This window comes from Sprattus sprattus (assembly GCF_963457725.1).
Source record: "Sprattus sprattus genome assembly, chromosome: 18".
NCBI classification, from domain to species: Eukaryota; Metazoa; Chordata; class Actinopteri; order Clupeiformes; family Clupeidae; genus Sprattus; species Sprattus sprattus.
Genome location: NC_137916.1, coordinates 23,668,661 through 23,693,719, shown reverse-complemented (window position 1 = coordinate 23,693,719; position 25,059 = coordinate 23,668,661). Strand labels below are relative to the sequence as shown.

Sequence of the window (25,059 nt, the reverse complement as noted above, 5' to 3'; positions counted from 1 at the left end):
TCTGAAGCTAAACTCTTAAAGGGGCAGTACACATTCACGAAACCAGTGGGTTTAAATAAATGCAAACTAATTAATATTTGTTTTACTCTGAAGGCAAACATGCTCATATTTCTGCAAAAGTATTACTGAAGTGTGAAGTGTGTGTACAGAGTGTGTTATGTATTTATTTATATTTATTTAAGTATACTGTAAACAGTTGTTATAAGTTAATATATTGTTCATAGTTGAAGTTAAAAGGTTTGAAGCCAAGTAACAGAAACCTTAAACAGTTAATATATTGTTAAATTTGAAGAAAACTATTTGCCTTGGCAATAAATAAGCCTAATGTCTTTAATTAAAAAAAAAAAAAAAAAGTATCGGTTCTGGCACCGTTTAGGCACCGGTATCGTTTTAAAAGTATCGGTTGTGTACCGGTATCGGAAAAAACCCAAACGATACCCATCCCTAGTTGTATGACACACTGGCTACAAAAGGGGCTTTCGATTTGTTTGTCGTCTTCTTCCAAACATAAAAAAAAAATCATGTGTGTTCATTCATAACCCTGCTGACCTTAAACTTCGCCCCCTCAGTGGAACACAAAACTTGTAAGGATTAAAGTTCATACGTCCGGTATTTAGCTGACACTTTTATCCATAGTGACTATGCAGTCAATCTGATACGCACAGGAGTAACAACTTTCACAGACAAGCAGCTAATATCTATTCTGCTCCTGTATGTAACTAGCGTTCATTTGAGATCATTTACTTTGTCTGTACATATATGCATAGTTATATACTAGTCGTGGAACAGACTGGAAGAAAGTGCTGTTGTGTGTTTGGAGGACTGCTGTGAGGAGCAGCCACACATAAAAAGTGGTACAGGTCTTTCGCCAAGGGTGGCCTCCATCTTGTAGAGCTAACTGCCCTTATAGGCAATGATTCTGACAATAACAGACACAGGGATACCAACTGTATACATACGGTAGTCTTTTATGTATTTAATGTTTACTCATTTGTGATTTTTAAGGCACGTGTCATTAAATGGTCATGGGACAGATGGTGATGTTTGTTGTGTGAGAAGACACACCACACCGCACCGCACCTCACCACACACCTCACCGCACCGCACCTCACCACACACCTCACCACACCACACCTCACCACAACGCACCACACAACACCGGGTCGCACCACACCACACCACACCTCACCACACCTCACCTCACCTCACCTCCCCACACCACACCACACAAGCCCTTTCCTCACAACCATTCCAGAAAGCTCCGTGAACAGCTCTGACCCCTTAGCTCTGCAGACTGATTGTTGTCTCTTTGCTGCGTTATTGTGTAATTGGCTTTTTCCATTCAGGCAAAAAAAAAGGTTCAGTTCTCATAAAAACTCGTTAACCGTTAATCATATATGTCAGCGGAGTATTTCTACATTAGAACACAAAGACGTTACAGCGCTGTGCAGTGCCACATCTCTTTATTTGTCGACCCTCCTCTCCTCTTCCTCCATGCTTTCAGGGCCTCATAACTGTGTCTGATTGACTGATTTTGCCTTAGAGCAGTCTGGCCTCCCTCAATCTCTTACAGCCTCAGTGTCGCGAATCACTCAACATGTTAGCGGCCTTTCTTGTGGTGGTCATAATCAACTGCCCAGATTTAATTTTCTCCCGTTCTCTGCACCTCTCCTCCATCTTTCTCTCTCTCTCTCTCTCTCTCTCTCTCTCTTTCTCCCTCTCTCGCGCTCTCTCTCTCTTTCTCTCTCTCCCTCTCTCTCTCTCCTTCTCTCTCCCTCGCTCTGCTCCTCCATGGCTGTCGGAGCATCCATAATTCATGAGGTGAAAGTGCTGGTGTTCCATACTGTGCCTCGACGCCGTGGCCGCCATGGCAGGCTCACAGAGAGTCCACTGAATTCAGTTCTGGCTTGATGAGATCCGGTGTGGCTTGTCGGACAGAACCGCACAGCGATTGTCAGGCACCTCCTGGTAGCATATTAACACCAGCCATCTATTACAGTTTCTCTTCTCCTGACTGGACTTCTGAAGGGCCAGAGAAGCATTCACTTGTGCACAAAAACACATACAAACACACACACACACACACACACACACACACATACAGGATCACACAAACTGTTGTGACAGTAACACAAACAGGCTGCACTTGTAAGGAGAATTGGAGAATTTGCTGATCTTACATAATACATTTTTACAGAAAACAGTCAGACTATCTATACCTCACTCACTGCAATCTTTTAAAGAAAAGAAAGTAATACAATTATTAGGAAATGGTCACAGTAATTATATAAATTACCCAAAGGACCTCTAAAATAATTAATGGACAGATTTAATTCACATTTGTTGTACTAAATATATTTCTCCTCTGTTAACCTTCTCAAATTATCTTTCTACAGAACCTGGAATTCTTAAATTATGCCTTTTTAACCCTCTCAAATAAGTCTTTTATGAAACATGGAACCATTAGTAAATGAATGCAGCTTAACCTGCTAACATTAGTCCTTTACAAAACACACAACTCAATAAAGTCTGCCTTATTGAATGGTGCCTCAGGTCCATGACTACCACCTATGTATAGTTTATGTTGAACAGCGATGTTTGTTAGCAACATTATCACTCAGCACCAGGCTCTACAGTGAGTGTGTGTGGGGGTGGGCGCCTGCCATTGTAAAAAGCATGTTTGCCTTTTCCCACACAGAAAGACAGATCAGGATAATTACACAAGGTGGGATTGCTGGGTGCATTGATCTGAGAATGGATCCTACTTTGAAAACATGATTTAACAAACTCGCTTGGATCAATAAATGAAACTGACCGACAAGAAAGGGCAGGTTTTTTTTTTTTCAATTCGTTTTTTTTATGAGCAGGTAATTTATTTATTCCATGGTGGACTGTGGTTAGGTTTTACCCTTTAAGTTTACCTCCCATCGTGGATCCCTTATCAGGAGTTCCACATTGGTTTGCGAAGATAAGCTCTCTATACCAGGGCTGGGGACATGTTCATCCGCTGCATTATGCATCACCTGAATGCATTACTGACGTACAGGCCGGTCGGGCTGCGTTATCACAAGAAGACTGCATGTGGGTGTGGGTGTGTGTGTGTGTGCATGTGTGTGTGTGTGCATGTGTGTGTGTGTGTGTGTGCATGTGGGTTTGGCCCCTCTGCAGATGGGTGAAGCCGAAGAAGCCATGTTAATATGCAAATACAACACACCAATCATGAAGCTGCGCTCGTTTTTATTGACGATTTCTCATTGATTTGCCATTTTGGTCACCTGACCTAAATGCATCTCCATGTTCTCTAAGGAGAGGGTTGAGGTTCATTTGTGTGTGTGTGTGTGAGTGTGCATCTTTGTGTGGGAGTATAAATGTGTACATGCATATGCGTGTATATGCTTTGAGTGTTTGCGTATGCGTGTGTTCATGTCCATATGTGTGTGTGTGTGTGTGTGTTTGAGCATTTGTGTGTGTGTGTGTGTTGTGGAGTTGTGGTGGAACCTTGGTTAAAAATACCAGCTATCGGCTTATTGCCACGGCAATGGAGGCGATACAGAAGGTGTTCTAATCAGCCTTTCCAGTGTCTGTCTCCCCTCCTGTTCCTCCCTCTCTCTCTCTGGCAGCCTATCTCTCCCTCCCTCCCTCCCTCCCACCCTCCCTTCTCCCTCTCTTTCCCCTCCACCCGTCCCTGGCCTCCACCTGTATCCGGTATGGTGTGACAGGGAGTGGCCCTGGCTCTGACTCTCCGTGCGCCAGCGGGGGAGACGTTCTAGCTGCCTGCCCCTGCTGGCTCGCTCCGCCTAGCATGGCTGCCGCGCGCTCCACCGTCCCCACAAAAGGCACCAGATTAGCAGGACAAAAGCCACCGCGGCGGACTGACACAACAGCAAATCCACACCATACCGTTAATATTAGCATAATAGTGATTAGCACCTCCAATATAAAAAAAGATACAATATCTCAATATAACATATGTCCGCCAAATAGCTAACCTTAACCCTTATACCAGAGCAAATACCAGACGCCATATTGTCATATGTCTAATGGAGGGATATGGGGTAGGGACTTTATAGAGAACTAGACTGCATGTCTCGGGTGCAGTTTGGATAAAGTGACAAACACACAGAGGACATATTTCTCGTGTCTATTGAATGACGCTTGCTGCTCTGAAGGAATATAAAATCAAACATCCGCTTTGCTTTATCAACATTAATGGCATTACTGTGTTTTTAACAGAGTGTGAATGCTAATTATTACATTATATAGCCAAGGGCAAATATCTGCCTTTGGAGACGCCCTTTCCTTTCTCTTCTATGCAGATAACTCGTACATTGGATTTCTTATACTACTGCAGTCTGCACTGCAATCTCATTGCTTTTAAAAAAAGGTCACAACAAGGTCAAACCTTGACTTTAATTCAGGTCAGACTTGATTCTATTTGGTATCAAAAGGTTAAATCGCTGTTGATGTACCAGCCTTGGCAATGTGATATTTCCAGATGGCAACAACCACTAGAGGTGGTCCGATCCTGGTCCGCGGTGAACTCCTGCCCGTGCAGGGCCGACCCGTGCCAGTATCAGATGTGTGCCCCCCCCCCCCCCCCCTCCCAAGGCTGCCGTTCACAATCAAACTCTACCACCGCTGACGACGGCTGCTGAGGTATTGTGGCCACTGTAACGGTTATCGGCGTGGGCAACACCTTTTACCCTGAATTCAGATCTGTTCTTCTGCGGCGCACCATCACTGGCAAACGCTACGCCTTTATTACATTTTTTAAATGATGACATTCACAAAAACTTCTAAACCTGGTGATGAACTCAATAACGAAAAAGAGCAAAAACATTCATCAACATCTCACGATGATGATGTAATCTAGAACGCAGTAAAACTGGGTCTGTTTGCTACCATACCCTATTTCATATTTGGTACCCTTTAAAAATGAATATAACACAGATGTTAAAAAATGTAATACTTTTACAGTAACATTTTATAAGTGAAGAGCTGCATATAGCGTGCTGAATGGCAGTGACCACTTTGTCAAACTATCCTGCTTTTCCCTACATCACATCTAGGGAGGTACAAAGTTAATTGCTTCACTTATTACTTAGGAAACGAAGCAGGCCTGAGGTTCAGTAATATCGCAAGGTAAATCCAGTGGGGAGATCATGACAAATGACATGGAGAAATCGCTTTGAAAATCACTACACAGGATGGCGGCCTTTCAAAATGAAGGTTTGCCGTTTGCCTACGGACAATCTTATGTGATGATAATTTCCTGAGTAGCATAATCAACAGACAGCTATCCCTCTCTCTCTATACAAAACACAACATGAACCACTAATATGTCTGTTGAAGAGCTAATATACCTCTGTGAAAACATGTCGTAAAAATAACAATAATTAATTATAGTTAATCAAGAGGATTCAAAATGTTGTCTTGCAATCTCTCAGTAGTTAGTATATCCAAACACTGTATTTCAGCTTCAGTTGAATTGTAAGTTTTGTGCTCAGCTGATATATAGTGGATTCTGTAGTATAGAGTAATATACTCTGGAGCTGATTTATAGTGGATTCTGTGTTATATACTCTGGATATAATATACTCTGGAACTATTCTGGATGGAGAGAGCTAGAGGTCTTAGTTCACGATGCTAACAGACCTTTTAAAATGGCTTTTTTTTTTTCATGCTTTATTCATGACGGATCAGAATCAGCAAGGCACAGGATCCAGAATGGCTTCTGCAAGCAGCGCAGTGGTGAACTCAGTAGTGTAAACAGTTGTATGTATGAGACAAACAGGATCCAGAATGGCTTCTACAAGCAGCGCAGTGGTGAACTCAGTAGTGTAAACAGTTGTATGTATGAGACAAACAGGATCCAAAATGGCTTCTGCAAGCAGCGCAGTGGTGAACTCAGTAGTGTAAACAGTTGTATGTATGAGACAAACAGGATCCAGAATGGCTTCTGCAAGCAGCGCAGTGGTGAACTCAGTAGTGTAAACAGCTGTATGTATGAGACAAACAGGATCCAAAATGGCTTCTGCAAGCAGCGCAGTGGTGAACTCAGTAGTGTAAACAGTTGTATGTATGAGACAAACAGAGACTTGTAGAAACATTTGGGCCATACACCTCCATGCTACATAAGGGCCTACACCAACACATGTGGCAGACAAACTCATCTCATATGGTGTTAAAGCATCTTCACAAACAAGCCCCTTCTGTTAGATTCACTATAATTGCGTGTTTGGACATTAACAACAAATCCTGCTTGCAATAAAAGATAAATCCTCTTGTTCTTGTTTTGAGAGAAATGCTGATGAACTGTGCGAATGATGAAATATGTGCGCTGTCCAAACTAGATATTGCACAAGTAAATATTTAATTTATCTCTTTTTCATCAGGCCTCGTGACAACCGAACCAGATGCTCCATAACTAGAGGGTAGGCTATTAGATTTTACGTCTTTTTATTGGTGGTGAGAGTGGAAGGTGGGTGGGACCCAGCAGAAAGGACATGACATTGCCCCTGCAATAAAAGACGTCCACGGAATATATTACTGTACTGTTGTGGCAACACACACTAATATTCTGTGTGTTTGGGGTTGTGCTTGCATGTATGTGCACCTGTTTATTTTTGTGGGCTACATGTAAATGAAAAAAAAAACAAAACATTTATCCTTCATTAAAAAAAAAGCCATTGGTGGAAGCACTGCAGAATTAAATATTTATCAGCAGCAGTGAATGTTGTTATCCTGTTAAACCATCTGTCACGGCGAATCTAAAACTGGCCTCAAATAAGGCATCGAGGCCAATGGTGTAACATGGACCAAATGCACAAGAGCACAGCTCAGCTCAGCACAGCCACTCGGCTAGCGAGAACTGAACAGGGGCGTCGACATATTCATGAATGCACACATGTGATTTGTGTATATGCGTGCGTCTGTGTGTTTGAGTGCATATTAATTTGATTAATTTAACTGACTGCACTCTGCGGAAAAAAAAAAGAAAAGCAAAACAGCAAAGCCTTCGGCAGGGCTGTGCTGAGTACGTGGGGAGAGGAGAGGAGAGGAGAGGATGGGAGACAGTGAGAGGAAAAGATGGGGGGAGAGAGGAGGGTCAAGAGAAAGGAGAGAAAGAGAGAGAGCAGCAGTGAGTGGGGGAGGGGAGAGAGAGAGAGAAGGAGAAGTAGAGAGGGAGGGAGTGGGGGATGGGAGGGACATTCAGAGGGAGAGCACACAAGAGGAAATGATGGGGGAGGGGAGAGAGAGAGAGAGAGAGAGAGAGATGGAGAGAGAGAGAGAGATGGAGAGAGAGAGAAAAAGAGAGAGATGGTGCATCTGTTTCCAAAAAAAGGAGAGAGGGTGAGGGTGGGTGTGTGTTCGGGGGGAGGGGGGGGATCAGCACCTCACTTCCATTCGAGTGAAGAGGATCAAACATATCCTACAGCTTCACATCCACCTCAAGATCTTAAAGCCAACCCCCCCCCCCCCCACTCCACAAACACTGTGCCCCAGTCAGCAGCCCCCGCCCCTTTCACTTACCTCCCCATCCTCTCTCTCTCTCTCCATCCTCTCTCTTTCTCCCCCTGTCTCTCTCTCTCTCTCTCTCTCTCCATCCTCTCTCTCTCTCTATCCTCTCTCTCTCTCTCTATCCTCTCTCTTTCTCCCCCTGTCTCTCTCTCGCTCTCTCTCTCTCTCTCTATCCTCTCTCTTTCTCCCCCTGTCTCTCTCTCTCTCTCTCTCTCTATCCTCTCTCTTTCTCCCCCTGTCTCTCTCTCTCTCTCTCTCTCCATCCTCTCTCTTTCTCTCTCTATCTCTCTCTCCCCATGTCTCTCTCTTTCTCCCACTGTCTCGCTCTCTCTCTTTCTCTCTCTCTCCCCCCCCCCCCCCCCCCCTCTCTCTCTCTCCCTCCTGCCCTGTGTCATGTGTTATATAAGTCCCCTGGTAATCTCAGGTGCTGGGGTTGAATGCAAATGGCCCGCGAGCACAACCCTTCCCATGATGCATCTGTGCATAAGGGGTGTGTGTGTGTGTGTGTGGTAGTGTGTGTGTGTGTGTGTTTGGGGGGGGGGGGGGGGGGGGGCTGGCCTGCTATTATCTCTTCTTTTTCTGACCTGCACAATTAAGGCCATTAGCTAATGCCCTGATGGACATGACTGCAGGAGGACTGGGATGGGTACCTGCAGCTGGGCCTGCTAGAGATACACCAAAAAACACAAAAAAAATTGGCATGTGAAAATACAGACATTCACAAATGTTCTGGATGAATTAACACTAGGTGCTGCAGTGTGTGGTGTTCTCTGGCCTTCTCTTGCTCTCTCTCTCTCTCTCTCTCTCTCTATCTCTCTCTCTCTCTCTTTACTTTTAAAAAACAACGTTTATGTCTGAAATTAAAAGCATCAGTCTCTTGTGCATCCTGTGTGCACCTCTAAAGCTCGTGCGATGACGTTGCTTAGCATTGTAAGCTATTTATTTGTCTATTTGTTTTGCCTGTTTTGTCTATTACCTCTTCCATGTATTGTAGCCTAGCCCTAATGAAAGGAAACCAGAGAAGCCTTGTTCAGAAATAGATGCTGTGGCCTCCAGTCTGAGTCAGCAGTAAGAAACCAACAAGGCAGAGTCTTTTAACAGGAGCGACGAACAAGGTCAAGATACTGTGAGAGACACCTACTATACCTGGACCTTGGCACAGCCTATTCTAGGGCTTTTGTGGGTGCCAATCTCACAGACAATGAACAGGGGCTGGAGCAGTCTACTCTGGGATGTCATAACCACAGAATGTTTGCTAGACTACGGGATAGATTTAGGAATGGTTTCATTACTGAAATGAGGTAAGATAGATAGATAGATACACTTTTATTAATCCCGTGAGGGAAATTCAATTGTCAATTGTTCCACTACTGAATTCAAGTTTTTTACCGGAGCATGGCCAAATCTTAAATTGAAGCATGTAAAACAGCAAACAAAGACAGACATACATTTACAGCTGGAAACATACTGAAAGAGACATACATAGGTCTTAAATAAATAGTAAAAGGAGAAAGAATGCCAGAGTGGCTGCCATAATTCTTAGACTTAGACTCCACAACACCTTTCATTGAGTGAGTACTACTCAGCATGGTATTTTACTAAGAGAGAATGGGATGAAACCCAGAGAGGTACTGACGAGGGGTTGAATAAGGCCCTGAGGTGGTGACAATTTGCCAGATCTGTGACAGACCAGGGCCACATCTATGGCAGAAGAACTAGCTGCTACCAGCTGCTAGCTAGGAGCTCTATTCCCACCAACACAAAGTGGCCTATGACCTTGCTAAATAGTTCACAGTTCATTTTTAATTAACTCTTTTGCTCTCTCTTTGCATGATCACATGATTGTACTTTAAAAAGAAATACACACATTCCAGGAAAAAAAGGGAATCTAGTGAACTATAAAATGGAGTTTGGAAAAAGATGAAATGTATTTCATAAGAACTGATTATCCCCTCAGCAGTAATGCTAGGCTACCTTGCTCTTTGGCACTGTGAGCTTTCATTTCCCACACTGCAGTCACTGAGGTAATCATGACGGCACATTCCGGAAAGTATTAGTCACCTGGTAACAGTAAAGCACCCAGGGGGACATCTTCTCACTGCTCAACCAAGGCGTCATAGAAAAAATACCGAACAATCAATACCGATCAATCAATACAGGGTCTTCAGTGTCACTGTGCAAGAAATGTGTTAAGAGGGGTGACAAATTGTGGAAGCTGTAAATATAATTTCATACTGTATGTCTTGCAGCAGAGAGAATGCAGGTAACGGCATTTTTTTTCTCTCTCCTATGTTCACTGTGAACAGCAAATTGGCAATTAGGAAAATGAAGCCACACTGAGTCGCTGATTGATCCATTTTCTTCTGCTGTCTCACCAAATTCCCTAGCTGTAGCAGACACAATGTTGGCGGCCGGCATTCAGCTCTTCCCCCCTGTGTGGTCGAGCGAGCAAGCGCTGTTTGGCAGGCAGAGTAGGAGAATTCACCCGGCGTATATTTGGTACGCCGCATGATGCTCAGTGCTTTAAATGAAATAATGAATTGTTTTTTTCCGGTTGGGGATGTTTTATGTAAATGCGAGTAGATTTTGATCAGCCTACTTGCTTTAAACCTTTCTGAGAAGGAGAGATTAAATCAGATGGAGCTGTTCCAAGGCCTTTTTTACTGGCAACGTAGCTGCAAAACACACACACACACACACACACACACACACACACACACACACACACACACACACACACACACACACACACACACACAAACACACATGACTGTGAGTGAAATTGAATGTTGGAGACTGTTTTCCTGATCAGACAGTTGGACTAAGATGTGAAGATTCTTTTATCCGAAGTACACATACTACACTCCAGTGGTATCTGTAATCAATTGTATACATTCAAATTTCACATCATATCACAATCAAATTAACCCAATCAAGCATCTCCTTTGTGTCTCAATGAAAGAAACCATCATCTCAGATATGGCCATAAAGATGTCCTTTCCTTAAAACCTCTGCAACGCAAACGTTAAAGCCGGCAGATGCTTCAAATGTATGAGACCCTATGGATTGTTCCGGGCAGCCAGGTCTCCAGCCAATAAGACATAAATCACCATAATGGCGTTGCCTTCTCCCAGTGTCCTCCTAGAACTGTTGGAGCTGCTGCTGAAACATTCATCAGGCAGAAATCGTCAATATCGCCTCTGCCATCAGGACTGTCCTGACAGTCACTTGATTGTTATCTGCTTATTAGCATATCATTGAATATCCCATTTCTCGACAGACATGCTGCCAACGACGCATTTTTTTGTTAACTACACGGCAGTTTAGCCAAATTAATTTCCTCCGCAAGGATTAACCAAATACATCACCTGTTACTCTATGCTGGTAGCAGTGTTTGAAAGGCCAACATGTATCTTAGCAATGGCAATAGTGTTAGACACTGTATATCTTAACCTGTGAATGAAATGCACCCTGAGCCTTTTGTGAAATATATGACATAACAAAGTGGTATGACTATCACTCCTACAGCAAAGTTATCGTGTAATTGAAGACCACCAGGACCCTCTTTAACAAATAAATAGCAGCAGATGTAGAAGATCGATGCAGTCAAGTGAAACTATTTAAATTGATCCCCTGTCTACTGGCCGTGCTCTAGCACCCGAAAAGCTTCTATTTTCAAAAAGACATAAGGTTTGACATCCTTTAGCGGCACATTCAACATTCTATGTGCCTTTAGTGTCCATTCTACATGTTCATTCTACACGTCCATTCCAGGTACATTCTACGTTCTATAATGAGACTCTACATTCTACATTTGCCATTATTTCCCCTTCCACATTCCGTATGAAAGCATCACAGTAACACAGACAACCTCCTATAGACACAAGTGGTTTTCTTGCCGACTCCCAAGTGGGTTGTCTGATTGGTCACTGCGCCTAAGAGACACAGGCCTGTCTCGGCGCCGAGATGTCCAGGTGATGGAGGGCATAGTCACTCTCTGACTCAGTCCGCTGGGGTGGAGAGGTGGAAAGCTGCCCATTGGGCAAAACCAATCTATTACAAAGAGAAAGCGCATACAAAATGGCTGTATTTTCCTTCTTTTACATAGTTAACACGGTGTCCAAATGTATTCATTTCAGTGGGATGAATGCCATTAGATCACAAAATGCATCCTTTTATTAGGATAGGTCATATTCTACCTATTTTCTCTCTGATAAGCAACTCTTGTTATGGAAGTCGAGGAACTGATCCATGATGTAGATACATGTGGACAGGCGCTTCTCTTTTGTTACAAGCAGTCCATTGAGTCGTTATTTAAGTGCATGTTCTTTCTCGGTGCCTCTCTCTCTCTCTCTTTTCTTTCTGTTGAACACAGCTCTCGGGGTTGGGCTCTGAGCTGGCCGCCTGCCTCACTTGACTCAACAGCTCAACAGTGCTGACTCACTCCTCAACATCGACAAATAGACGGATTGAACGTGCTGCCGTCGACAGCGGTACCATCAAAATGCACATTCAGTTAGAAAAAGAAAAAAATGAAATGAAATGAGACGAAAGACGATTAAAACGAGACATTCTGAGACGTAAGACGATCATTCTGAGACGAGTGTGAACAGCAGTCGCCCGCTGATGTGACAGTCGCCTTTTTTCCTTTCGCTGTGGTTGCCCAGGAGTTTTGTGGCCGTTCGCACCGGTTGACAGGTACATGTGGAGTAACATGTTACCTAACGTTGTTGGTGTGCCTGGTTGATGTGTATGGATGAGTCGGCAGAGGCTGACTAGCGCATCATAAGACAGCGACGCGGACCTCTTGACCAAGCAGAGGGCTTCGGCTCCATGTTAAGCAATGCTATCGCCAGCAGACACAGAAAAGACAAGCGTGTCAACTCCAGGGACGGGGCAGCGAAAGGGCCGACCAGTGGGCACACAAGCTCCCAGGGTCATATGAAAGGCATTAGGCTGCTACAGCACTGCCACGTCTCATTTTTAATCTCCATCTTCACAGAGCTTCACAGTCAAGAGCTCCTTCAGCCATTTAGCAGCATAGAATGCTAGATACTTCTGTTATCTAGCGTCCAAATGCTGCAACTGTTATGTAGCTATACATACATGGTGAATATTTGTAGTCTTTTTTTGCATTTGTGTTAAGCTGACAGTTTTAAATATAGACGGCCAGGGTGGCTCCTGGCGCCTAACAACCTTACTGAGGAAAACATCCCTGTTCTGTCCTCTCTAGTCCAGACACCGGCTGAACCAGGAAACCACGTACTGTTCAGGGTCATTTCAGGACTGGCTGCGATGACAATGCAAATTTGGAGCCTTCCCCTTCTTTCTCATCTCTATTTCTAGCTAATTTTCTATCAACTGCTGTTCAGCAACAACCTAAATCTTCTGATCTGAAATGATATCCATTTCTCAGACCCATGAAATAACTGGCTGGAAAGAGTATTGATTCAGTTCTTCTAACTGTACCAAATATAGCCTTTGAAAATTTGGAGTGATGAAGCACCACGTCCTGCATGGTCGATACCAAAATATTCATTAGATTAATGAATCAGTATGATTCACCTCATGAAAAGCAGAATTTTTTTTCTCTTTCCTACCAAAACACATGGACTCATGCAGCCACACATACAGCAGCATTCAAGCTGTGCTTCGATCACTAGAGATTCTGGCGCTTTCCCCCCCCCAGCGATGCTCACTGTTGCTCGCTACACACAGCTGAATCATGGGATTGCTGCATAGCACCCTTCTGCTGTCATGGCTGCCCGTGCTTCGCCCCGGCCCTGCCCTGGCTCCTCCACACCCACAGTTGTTTGTTTACTTGATGTATTTAATTGGTTTTTGATTGGGGAAAGAGAAACAGATGCTTTGTTTGGCACGGCCCTGGGGCAGCAGCATCTTCAGTCTCTCTGTCACAGACACTGCATTTCTTACTGGGTTTGGAGGACAGTATATATTTTGGCTCCAAGAGCGCAAAGTAGCCTACCCTCACATGAACCAGTGAGGTTCTGGAAAGTTCTTAGGGACTAGACAGGGGCAGTTTGGCGCTGATACCTTGCTACCTAACACCTGCTTCAAGCAAATCTAGCTCAGTACTGAGCTTCACGGGTGATCGTAGATAATATTGAATTAGCTGCCACTGACAATGGCCTGTTGCTAGAACATATCTTCATGTGCTTTAATTTGATTATACATGTATATGAAAGGTGAGAAACCTATGAAATACTCTATATCTCCACTAATGCCAACTTGTAAATTGTCAACAGAATCCTGATAAGTCCAGGCCCTTCAATCCTTTGGCGAATGAGTAAAACATCCGTACAGCTCAATTATAATCGGACGACACGAGATCGCAGCGCGATAAGGGATAGCCCGAGCCATAATGCCTTCATGCAAATCACCGGCTCCTGAATTAATGTCTTGAGTGTACATGGGGGATGCTGTCCCCTGAGTAGGCGGCTAGGAAGAGCATATTAACAGCTCACTGAGGGGTGAGTGAGCTCTTCCATACAGGTTTCCTTCACCTGAAGGCTTAAAACAACTACAGCAACAGCCATTATCTGACAGAAGGATAACCTCAAGGTTTCACAGTGTCTACAGTTGGCTTCTTCTAACAGTGTTGAAATTGCAGGCCTAATACCACATATATCATGCAATCCATGTGGTGATACACTAACCAATTACCAAGTAGCATAGAAGGGAACATTCATGTCAGCTGGTGTGTGGACTACGCAAAATGCCGACGCGTAGCCTTACAACTCAGAATAATTTGTGATCATTTTTGTACACTGAGAGAGAGGTTGAGAGAGAGAGAGAGAAAGAGCGTCTGAGAGAGAGAGAGAGAGAGAGAGAGAGAAAGAGCGTCCGAGAGAGAGAGAGAAAGAGCGTCTGAGAGAGAGAGAGAGAGAGATTAATAGCCTTGCCACCTTTACTTATTTTACTTTTTGTATTTATGCATGACATTAACCCGCGTACGCACACACCCACACAAACACAAAGAGAGAGATAATGAAAAAGCCCTAGAGAAAGTGTGTGTGTGTTAGCGAGGTTGTACATGGCCTAAAACTCACGGTTGGTTCCGGTATTTTTTTTCTGAGGTCGCCTACGTGCCCTGTGATTGGCTAAATAATATATGTGAACAATGTTAAAGAGACGCTGCGTCTCTGACAAATGAGAATGGACGCGGATGCAGACTCTCACACGCAAACTCTTTACAATCTCAAGGCCATCTCATTGGCAGACACAAAAACGGCCATTACAAAAATACTCTATCGCTCTCTCCCTGTCTTTTTCAATCTTTCTGTTTGCCTCACTATTCCGAATAACTCACGCGACTCGCAGACGATTTCCTCACAGGGGGACGATGTAGCGCGACCAATACGTCACAGTGATGTTGATGATTACATAAAATGTCATTATTACTCGATCACATCGCATCTCTGTCGGCAGAAATTCAACATGTAATACTGTCATTGACACTTGGGGGGTGGGGATTAGTCCTTCACTCATAGAGTCGTTTAGTATCATTTTGCCCATTTCAGCTTCAAATTGTGGAAAGGGTGGGTTGGGGACACCGCGAACTGGGATTTCTCGCCGACAGCATACACATCCCCTGTTCGTGAGATAAACCCTGTCCCGAAATTGTCTTACCCTCACCACATAGCATGACATTAACTATTTGAGGATATAATCATTTGATTATGTATTCGTGGTATTACCCCTCACCAAAACCGGATGTGATTTTGTTAGTTCACATTTTGCTTTTCATAGCGTACGTGTCAGTGCGTAGTCAACATTTTCAACAGGGAGATAATCTCTCTCCATTTCTCATGTGTGCCTGTGTATGTGTGTGTGTGTGTGTGTGTGTGTGTGTGTGTGTGTGTGTGTGTGTGTGTGTGTGAAAAGAGATCTTAAATCAAGGGGTGCAGAGCAGCAGTGAGTCCAGGCGTTTCCTCTTGGATTTTTATTGATCCGAAGACAGGGAGGTTGGTGGAGGTTGGGCAACGCCAAAAAGCCATGGGCCTGGCATTGATTTTATTTCTGACCGTCTTTTTTGGGAATATTATTCTACCACACTCACATACGTTCTCGCATACTCGCACTCTCAACTCGGTATGCAGTTAAAAAGACAATATGTTCAACGTGACTTCTCTCATCCCTCCCTGCTCCACTGTCGTACAGATTGTACCTCAAAAATGGGAAGGGATCGTAGTGCAGGTGCTACTTGTGTGCAAGGTGTTCAAATCGAATCAAATTATTGAAGACTAATGAAATAATGCCGACTAATTTCTCCTTTTCACGTCTTTACCGCCTTCATTTGTGTGTGTGTGTGTGTGTGTGTGTGTGTGTGTGTGTGTGTGTGTGTGTGTGTGCGTGTGTGCGTGTGTGTGCGTGCAGTGAGTGTGGGGGGGGGGGGGGTATACTCAGATATGTAATAATTATCCAGCCATATATCCCCCCCCCCCCCCCCCCCCCCCATAACTCCCCCCTCCAACCCAACGCTAGTCGACCCCGTCCCAGTCCGTTAAAATCCTACCACCAACCAGGCATAAAATTGTGAATGCAACGCGAATGGCGGCTCCACTCTATCACTGGAGATGCAGGAAGCATCTATGGATCTGCCGAGGATCTCTGTGGCTCGGCGCATCCGCTATGCAGCCTCCGTCATAGTTGGAGCAATTTAAAACAGCACGTATTGGCCTCACACTAATGCATAGGGACTAATAAACATACAGGCTACAGGTTTATAGCCGCCAGAGATCTTTCTATACATTAGCAGTATCGATGTAATTGCTTTCGTATTTGTGCTAGACAGTATACTCAATTGTACTGCATTCTGCATTTTGAATGATCCTCAACAGTAACTCAGTTTTTTCACCTTGCATAAATCACATGTAATACAGCACGCGTGGCCACCGCCATTAACACATATGCGCGTTATGATACTCGAGCTAAAACATAAAATGGACGTGCAAATACAAAATAAACCCCAGCAAAAGACTACTGTGCAGATTTACAGCCTTTTCCGTCAGCTATCCATGCGAGGCCATCCGCTAACGCCCGATTGCGGTGATGATTCGAGGAGATGGGAGGAGGAGAGGACCAGGGGAGGAGGGCAGAGATGGTAGAAATATATAAGCTTACACTTCGTAGTTCTTGCGTACGATCCTTCATGGTTCCCTCGCCGTGGTGGCTACAATACTTTAGTTCGAGATTTCTGTTTTGATAGTCTTCTTATTTCCAAGGGTCCGAGTCCTTTAGATGTCTGCAATTTGTATTGATAAGGGGGTTGCGTATCCCCTGTGCTGTGCTACCGTGGCGTTTTCCGTTCCCTATTCCCGTTTCACAGTGCCTGTGTGTCCTCCGTAGCGGCGCAGTGTAGCCCCGCAGCGCGCACAGACTCCAGCAAACGAATGCGATTCGAGCGCGGTACTGATGCTGCAAAAAAAAAAAAAAAAAAAAAAAAAAAAGCGATGCGGAGGGATGGAGCACCTCTGCGCACGCGCATCCTCCTCGCTCCATCTCTATCATTCTACCTGCCACCCCTCCCCCTCCGCCCTTTTTCCTCCTCTTCTCCGTCTCTCCGCAGCGCGTAATCGGACGGCGCTTTCCATGCCAACCAGGGAACTGTAGTTTGTTCTTGCTTAATGAAAATCGCAGGGAGGTTTTTCTTCTGCTTCAACGCGACAAGTTCCAGAGGCCCAAAGGGACACACACAGACCTCTCCTAAACACCGAAAATCTCTTTTTGTGACAGTCGGACGAAAGGGAGCTCTCTGAAAATGCTGATTTCTAAACTATATTTGATTGTTGACAGATGAGTTATATTCACCGGCTAATGGCAGACCTCCTTTGTTGTGATATCTTATGCACTGTTTATCAGGCCTCATATGTAGTAGTCCTACACTTTCATGACCCGTGCTATTTCAACAACAAATCAAAATGACAATAGTATCTTATATAAATGCAGAATACACACAGTTTGTATGTAAGACAGAGATCAAATTGTCATTATGTTGCACAAATAATTCCATCTGTACATACCAATTAAACCAGTCAACCAGCTGTTCAAGACCTGAGAGCGGGCATGCACACACACAGTGACACACAAACACACACACACACACACACACACACACACACACACACACACACACACACACACACACACACACACACACACACACACACACACACACACACACACACACACACACACACACACACACACACACACACACACACAGTGCATGGATTTTGGGGAGCATGTGCTCCAGCTAAGGGCATCCCTCTCACTGACCGTCATTCTTATATAAAAAAATCTTTAAGTAATTAATTATTAAAATAACTACTTCCCACGTAGGCCTAATCTATATGTATATATATTTTTAAGTTGCCTGACAACAGAACTAACGGGCGTCACAAGGCTACCTTTCTTGTTGTTAAGCTTAATGGTGGACTATTGTCTAAGTGAGGCTACTTGGGCAGATTCCAGGCTCAATTGCGATGTTTTAGTAGTGGTTTAATTTCACAACAATGACAAAATGCAAAGGCTTAGGACACAGTGTCATAACCTGGCTTTCACCAATGAAGGCAGTCCTGGGAAAAGCGCATGCTGCTCCACAGGGTGCTCTTTAAAGGCACCCAGTGCAACTTTCTAGTCTTTTTTACACGTAGTAAGTTTCAATAACTCCATACCATTACATACCGACATTCAAGCAGCAAAGATGAGACGTCGTTGTGTGGTGAGAACTGATAGAAAATCGATAACAACAACAATCGCCGCCATTTTCTTTATTTTTTTGTAACCTACAATAAATAAAGCAGGCTTCCAGTCAATGGAAAAATGGCTTCTCCCCACCGCAATTGTTGTTGTTTACGATTTTCTATCAGTTCTCACCACACAACCACGTCTCATCTTTGCTCCTTGAATGTCGATATGTAATGGTATGGAGTTATTGAAACTTACTACGTGTAAAAAAGACTAGAAATTGAATATTTATTTTTCATTGAATGTTTACATAAAGTTGCACTGGGTGCCTTTAAGTGAGCGAATGTGTGGTTGCTTTGCTGTTGCGAAGGGGTGAGATAAAGGGCCTAGTGCGGTCTCGCGAAGTTAGAACTCAAATGCAGGTGTCGTGCATAGTTACAGTCGGAGGGCAAAGGGGCAGGTGCTTGGGCACCACCTGGGGTCCAACTGTGCCTACACGCCAACCTACACGCACCCACACACGATCACATGACAGAGGTAGCATTTTAATTAGCTTAACCACTTGCCCTGTTGTGACACCTTCATTCAGGTGTTTGCTAAAGAGCAAAGTAATTTCAAATAAAGGTTTTATGAGTAGGCTAAACGCACCCTCCCCACATCACCCACCTCATTCCCTCTCGTTTCCAGTCAAGCTGGCCGCCTGCCCAGTTAGATGGGGGGGAAGCTGCCATCCCCTCAGATGGGAAACAAGTGAGACAGGGTGATGGCATGATTGGATAGATTTGATATTTTCCCATTTAGCAAAGTGTTTCTGAAAGGCCTGAGATTAGACCGGGGTGACGGGTGAAGGTGGGGTGGGGTGGGGTGGCGATGTTGGTGGAGGCAGGGGTTTAATGATTGAGGGTTCCCAGAGGTTTTTGGACGGCAGCCCAAAACTGTGACAGTGATGATGGACTTTAAAGGTAAATACTGCATGGGAAGGCCCCTTAGGTGAGACTAAGTTTTTTGAGCCTTGCCCCTTTAGTAAGACACAGGCTGTGAGCCTAGCCCCTTTAGTAAGACACAGGCTGTGAGCCTTGCCCCTTTAGTAAGACACAGGCTGTGAGCCTAGCCCCTTTAGTAAGACATAGGCTGTGAGCCTTGCCCCTTAAGTAAGACACAGGCTGTGAGCCTTGCCCCTTAAGTAAGACACAGGCTGTGAGCCTTGTCCCTTTAGTAAGACACAGGCTGTGAGCCTTGCCCCTTTCGAAGACACAGTCTTGCCCCCCCATGAGCCTTGCCCCTTTAGTAATGACACAGGCGGTATCGGCATTTGCCTGCCAATACTCAAGAGCGTATAAATATTTAACCAATGAGAAAGTCTCCGCTTCGACCCCAGCTCATCATCCTTTTAGGATCGGGATTTTCAACCCCCCCCCAGGACCCCCCCCCCCCCCCCCCCAGGACCTATGTTGGATTTACCGATGGCGCCATTGTTTGTCTCTTAAATTAAGTCTGATGCATGTGCCTGATGCAGTCATCTTGATGATATCCCACACAGGTTTGGCCACCCTCTCTTGGAGGGAATGGTACCTCCCAAACATAAAGGTCATTGCTACCCCATCATTACTGTACTGTGAATTACCTAGAAATATGTGGTATCTATAGGTCCCAAAAGAACAAAAGAGGACATTTCTATGATGTGTAAAATATGATATGTATTATCATGAGTTCTCGCTGGGGAAAAAAACAATGGAGAGGCCGTTTATGTAGCTTGCGTTTATTAGCCTGTGTTTATTTCTTAACATGCTGACGCTGCAGATGCAGGTATTGTTTTCACAACAAGGCACCATACAGCAAGGCACAAAACATACATCATTACAACAGGAACAAAGACAGAAACCACGCATGAAAATGTAATTTGCTCTCACAATAGAAGCCACAGCTTAAACTGTATATACTGTATATGTATTTATAACTACAATATATCTATTGGAGTACCTACACAATTAGCATACAGTTTATTAAAAACATTGATAGAGCCTATGGTGCACAGGCAGTGAAATACAACGCGTATTTATGAGTGAGACTGGCTCCTGTATAATAAAATGGCCTAACTGCGTTCAGTCACCCATTCCCCACGGCCATTGAAGGTAATGCCACGGGCATGCCTGCGCTTCATAGGAAGGTGTTATTCCAGGAGACTCCGTCTGAGCGCTGCATCAGAGAGCGGTAGAGCGGGTAGCGCAGGTCCTGGGTGAGGGGCAGGTCCTGGGTGAGGGGAGCCAGAGAGGCATCAGCGCCAGGACTGGGGTTGTAACTACCACAATAGGGGCCTGCCAGACTTGGGGCGCACACAGTGGAGTACGAGACGTAGAGGGTGCCGTGCTTCAGCTTGAAGCTCCGCCTCACGTTAACGCCCTGCGAGGGCCTGAGGGTGACCTTACCGAGCAGGTCGTCGTCCCATCTGTTGTCTCTGTCCCACACCTCGAACTTAATCGAACTAGAGGAGAGAATGAATTTCATTACTGGTGACGGAGGTCATACTTCATTTTTAAGTAGCTCGAGGTACAGTAAGTTGAGTAAGTAAGGGATGTAGTACAGTGCACTTCTCATGCAAGTGTGCGGTGTTATAATTGAAAAATCTTACATTGCTAATCCAAGCTCGAAGCATAACAGTGCACTACCTCTTTAAAGCACAAACTACCTTAAAGAAGGTGACCATGAGAAATACTCCCAGCAGCTTTATATATGAGGATGTTAATATATACTTAGAAATGAGATGAAGTAACGTTTAGTACTTATCTTAGCAAATTGTTATGTCATTAAAGCATCAGATGAGAGCTTCTCCTTCCAAGAGGCACATTTGTTTTAAAAAGTGATCTATTTCTTTCAGATCTGCCAGACAAGTACTCACTCTCTACTGAGGAGATCCACCGTTCCAAAGGGGATTTTGAAGTTCCACGTGGGGAAGTTGTTGTTCCAGATCACAGGCGTGCTGCTCCCCTGTCCCCCGTAAGACACTTTCACGTAGCCGTCCGTCCGGGAGAAGTAGTCCCCCCAGAGTCCCGTGGCCCTCTCCACCACCACGGACAGGCTGGCCAGCCCTGGTTTACTGGGACAGCAGTTGGAGTCCAAGCCCTTGTTGCTACTGCACTTACAGGAGCAGGACCTGTCTCTCCGGCCGGCGCCACACTTCCCCGGGCATGCTTTGCTAACCTCGGACTGCACGATGTACTCCCTGATGGCGTTGCGAAGGTTTGCGTGGCGCTGGGGGTCTACTTCGCGGTTCACCAACATGTGCAGTGGCGTCAGTCGGAAGGAGACGACCCCCGGCACCGTCTTGAGCGACTTGAACCACGTGTCATAGCCGCCTTTCTTGTCCGGGGCGAAGAGGATGTCCCCCGACTCTCCGCTCCCCCCCATCACGTCCGTCACCCGGTCGGAGAAGGTGCTACTGAAGCTCCGGCCGTGGTTGAGCTTCTTGCTCTTGGCCTGGCAGAACTGCAGCTGGGCGTCGGCGCTGGCGTCGTTCTTCTTGGCGGCCGCCTCAACGGAGAGACAGTTGCTTACGTCGTGCACCGACAGGCTGTTCATGGTGGCCTCGCAGGTGCGCACGGCTGTGGTGGACGTCACCCTGCCGCCCAGGTCCACGGAGCGCAGGTAGTGGGTGCCGTACGTGGCGAGGAAGTGCCGGAAGTCTGGGGCGGTGAGTTTGCTGTATGCGTAGGGGAGGGCAATGAGGGCGGACTTGAACTCATGAGCCATTGGAGGTTTGCTTTGTAGACGGAATCTGGAAGTAGAGACAGCAGTATAAGGAGACAATTGCAGTTCTAATTCTACGGAGCTGATCAATGGCAGTGTGATCTCTATGCCTGTAAGGGTACAGGTTAATCAATATTGTTGATTTTCTTTTCTGTATTATTTTTTTCAGTTTTTTTTTTTCATTGGGAAAATAAAAATGTATTCAAAGTTTCACTTATGCAAATTGAAACCATGTATGTGTATATTGTGTCATTGGAAGACTGCCTGCACAAGCATGACCTTAATTTGACCCCAATTCACTTGCCGTATGCAATCAGGGTGTGACTTACCCTATTAGAATAACAACTAGAGGGGCAGTCCCTGCCAACCCGCATGATATATGGATATGTGCAGAGCTCTTCAGCCGCCCACACAAGAGCTTTAATGGGAGCAACACAACTGAATCCATTTCAGTTATTGATACATATCTGGTCCTTTGGTAAAGACAGTCTAAAACTCAAAATACAACATAGATGAACTATAATAACGAATTATACAGGTTTTGTCTTGTGAAGACACTTGTGTGTAACATTGAAGAAGTGTGTGCATGACACAGCTGTGAGGTGTAATTAACTATGAACTGATGTAGGTGTGAAAGCTGTTGTTCTAGTTCTCAACAGTATACGTAAATGTTTCTTGTTGCATGTTTGAAGGGACTGCGAAAAGATAATGCCTCCAGCTGTTCTTGTCTGTACAAGTATATTCTTGTTCTTTGTTTTTTTATGTTTTTTTGTGCTTTGCCAGTAGTTTCAGTCCAGGGCCAGAGAAATGTACACAAATTCAATGCTAAAAGGTCTAAAAAAGAACAAAATTATTGATTATTGTGAGTTTAGAAGCATTTTTTGTTAGTCTGACACCAAAAGTGACTCATTGCACTCCCAAGGTGAGTTGAAGAGGGGCTGAACCCTGTTTGTTTCATGGTGTCTTGGCTCTGACTCTAACTCCACATGTACGTGACAGACTAAGCCCAGTCGCTGAGCTGAGGAAGCGAAAAAAAAAAAAAGTGTCTGACCACAAAACCACCAACTGCCTTCAACGGTGCAGAGAGAAAAACAGACGTTACAATTTTTTTTTTTTGGGGCACCATTTTAATTTTCTATATTGAATTCTACAATGTAACTGTTTGGTATGCATGTTAACATAATTATTCTTTACAGTGTAAAATATGACTGTATGGTTTGCATCTTTTCATTTTTTTTGTCTTGTAAAGCAAATATCTTGTCATGTGTTCTCTATACTACAAGAGCCTGTTACTGCATGTATCTTGTCATATTCATTGTATGTATCATTTACCGTGTGTCTTACAACATTAATTCATTATTTGATTTCATTTAAAGAAGAGTTTATAACTTTATAAGACACGTCTATCTCCCACAGTTCACCCCCTGGTGTACTCACGTGTAGTATCGGCAGGACACCTGATGGCTGGTGAAGGAGTACCTGTCCCTGGTCGAGTGGCTGATGGCAAACCTGGACGCTTTGGAGTGAGTGCCGCCCAAGTAGACTCCACCCTTCCCGGCGAGACCAAGCCCGACCTTGGCCCCTGCGCTGAAGGACTTGTTCTCCTCCTCCAGGACGGAGCTGGCCGTCTCATAGATCGTGGCGCTGAGGCTACGGCGGCACCGGACCCGGACCCGCCAGTCGCGCACTATGGCTGGCAGCTTCTGCTCCTGGCCCAGAAGCGTGTTCTGGCACAGTGTGCAGTTGCCGTCCTCACCGCCAACCAGGTAGGGCTTAACGTCCACCACGAAGGCGCCGGTGGTTTTCAGCTTGACAATGTCGAAGCCCTCGCCGACCAGGTTGTGGCCGGGCACGAACGGTGGCTTTTGGCATTCGGTTGCGTGGGCGGTGCGGCAGGCATGACAGAAACGAAGGAAGAGGAGGATGAGGAGGAGAAGGAGTGGGTGATGATGATGGTAGTGGAGGATGGCAGGGATCATAATCTGGAAGGGTTGTCAGAAATAAAAAGAGACAGAGAGAGACAGAGAGAGAGAGACAGATAGAGAGACAGAGAGAGAGAGAGAGAGAGAGAGAGAGAGGGATCCATAGAGAGAGGTTAAGGAGGTTTTGCTAAATACCTCTACAAATTTTAAAGAGGGTGACCAAGTATAAATCACTAACAGAACCACTGAAAAGTATAAAGTTTGTATAGTTTGTACACTGAAATACTGTCTTATTTATTAAATGACATTAATTACATTAAAAATAAACTAAACATGAAACCTAATCAATGCAGCATCATTTGATTTTAATGACAGAGAAAACAAACCCTTTAATCGGTCAAGATAATATCTTTATTCAAAAGAACATGGACTCACCACTCAGAAAGGCTTTCATTTGAGGATGTCAAGCACAGTAGCAGAGAAGCTGTTTCCATGAACGCGATCACACAAATGCTGACAAAGCGTACACCCCAGTTGACACCCTTCCCTTGGCCATATACACACACACCCACACTCACCCACACATACACACCAAAAACATATTTGCACCCAAACCCCCCCCGGACACACACACACAGACCAAAAACACCAACATAAATGTTAACACAAACGTAAAAACACACAATTCAAGCCAGTAGAATTTTTTCCTGATGTGCCATGCATTCGTCCTTGTTCCATCCCTATCACCATGCACATCCTACCACTTTTTTGGTTTTGATCATCCAGCAGATCATTTTGTTCTTGTGTCCAGGCATTTTAGGAGCAATGTCCTCTATACTGAAACAGCTTCTTGTGTTTAAAACGGCTCAAATAGAATACACATTCTTTGTGTTGACTGAACAAGTGAACTCTTTCATCCATCTCCCTCTGCAGTGAACAATTCTACCACTTCTGAGTGGAAGAGGGCCTGTTTTGATGTCAGTAAATCACTGGCTATGTCTCATCCTCAGGTTTAGGCACAGTCTCTGAAGTGGTGTTGTGGGGCTGGAGGTGTGTGTGTGTGTGTGTGTGTGTGTGTGTGTGTGTGTGTGTGTGTGTGTGTGTGTGTGTGTGTGTGTGTGTGTGTGTGTGTGTGTGTGTGTGTGTGTGTGTGTGTGTGTGT

At 44.8% G+C, this 25,059-nt stretch overlaps 2 protein-coding genes across 3 annotated transcripts in view; both read right to left on the bottom strand.

The window, feature by feature from the left end:
• Nucleotides 1-16,695, bottom strand: part of stx1b (syntaxin 1B) — a gene marked incomplete at both ends in the record, with an annotated part of 48,180 nt that extends 31,485 nt beyond the window's left edge. For both annotated transcript variants that reach the window (XM_080855826.1, XM_080855827.1), the window contains one exon: nt 16,666-16,695. In XM_080855826.1, coding sequence (XP_080711952.1) covers nt 16,666-16,695 — 30 coding nt within the window. The remainder of the gene's footprint in view (nt 1-16,665) is intronic.
• A 3,693-nt stretch (nt 16,696-20,388) lies between these two features.
• On the bottom strand, nt 20,389-24,712 carry LOC308379201 (perforin-1-like; the record flags this gene model as incomplete). Its single annotated transcript, XM_080856259.1, has 4 exons — nt 20,389-20,713; nt 21,128-22,003; nt 23,413-23,957; nt 24,659-24,712. 4 exons carry the CDS (start codon nt 24,710-24,712, stop codon nt 20,389-20,391), a joined length of 1,800 nt encoding a protein of 599 aa, XP_080712385.1.
• Between the last annotated feature and the right edge of the window lie 347 nt (nt 24,713-25,059).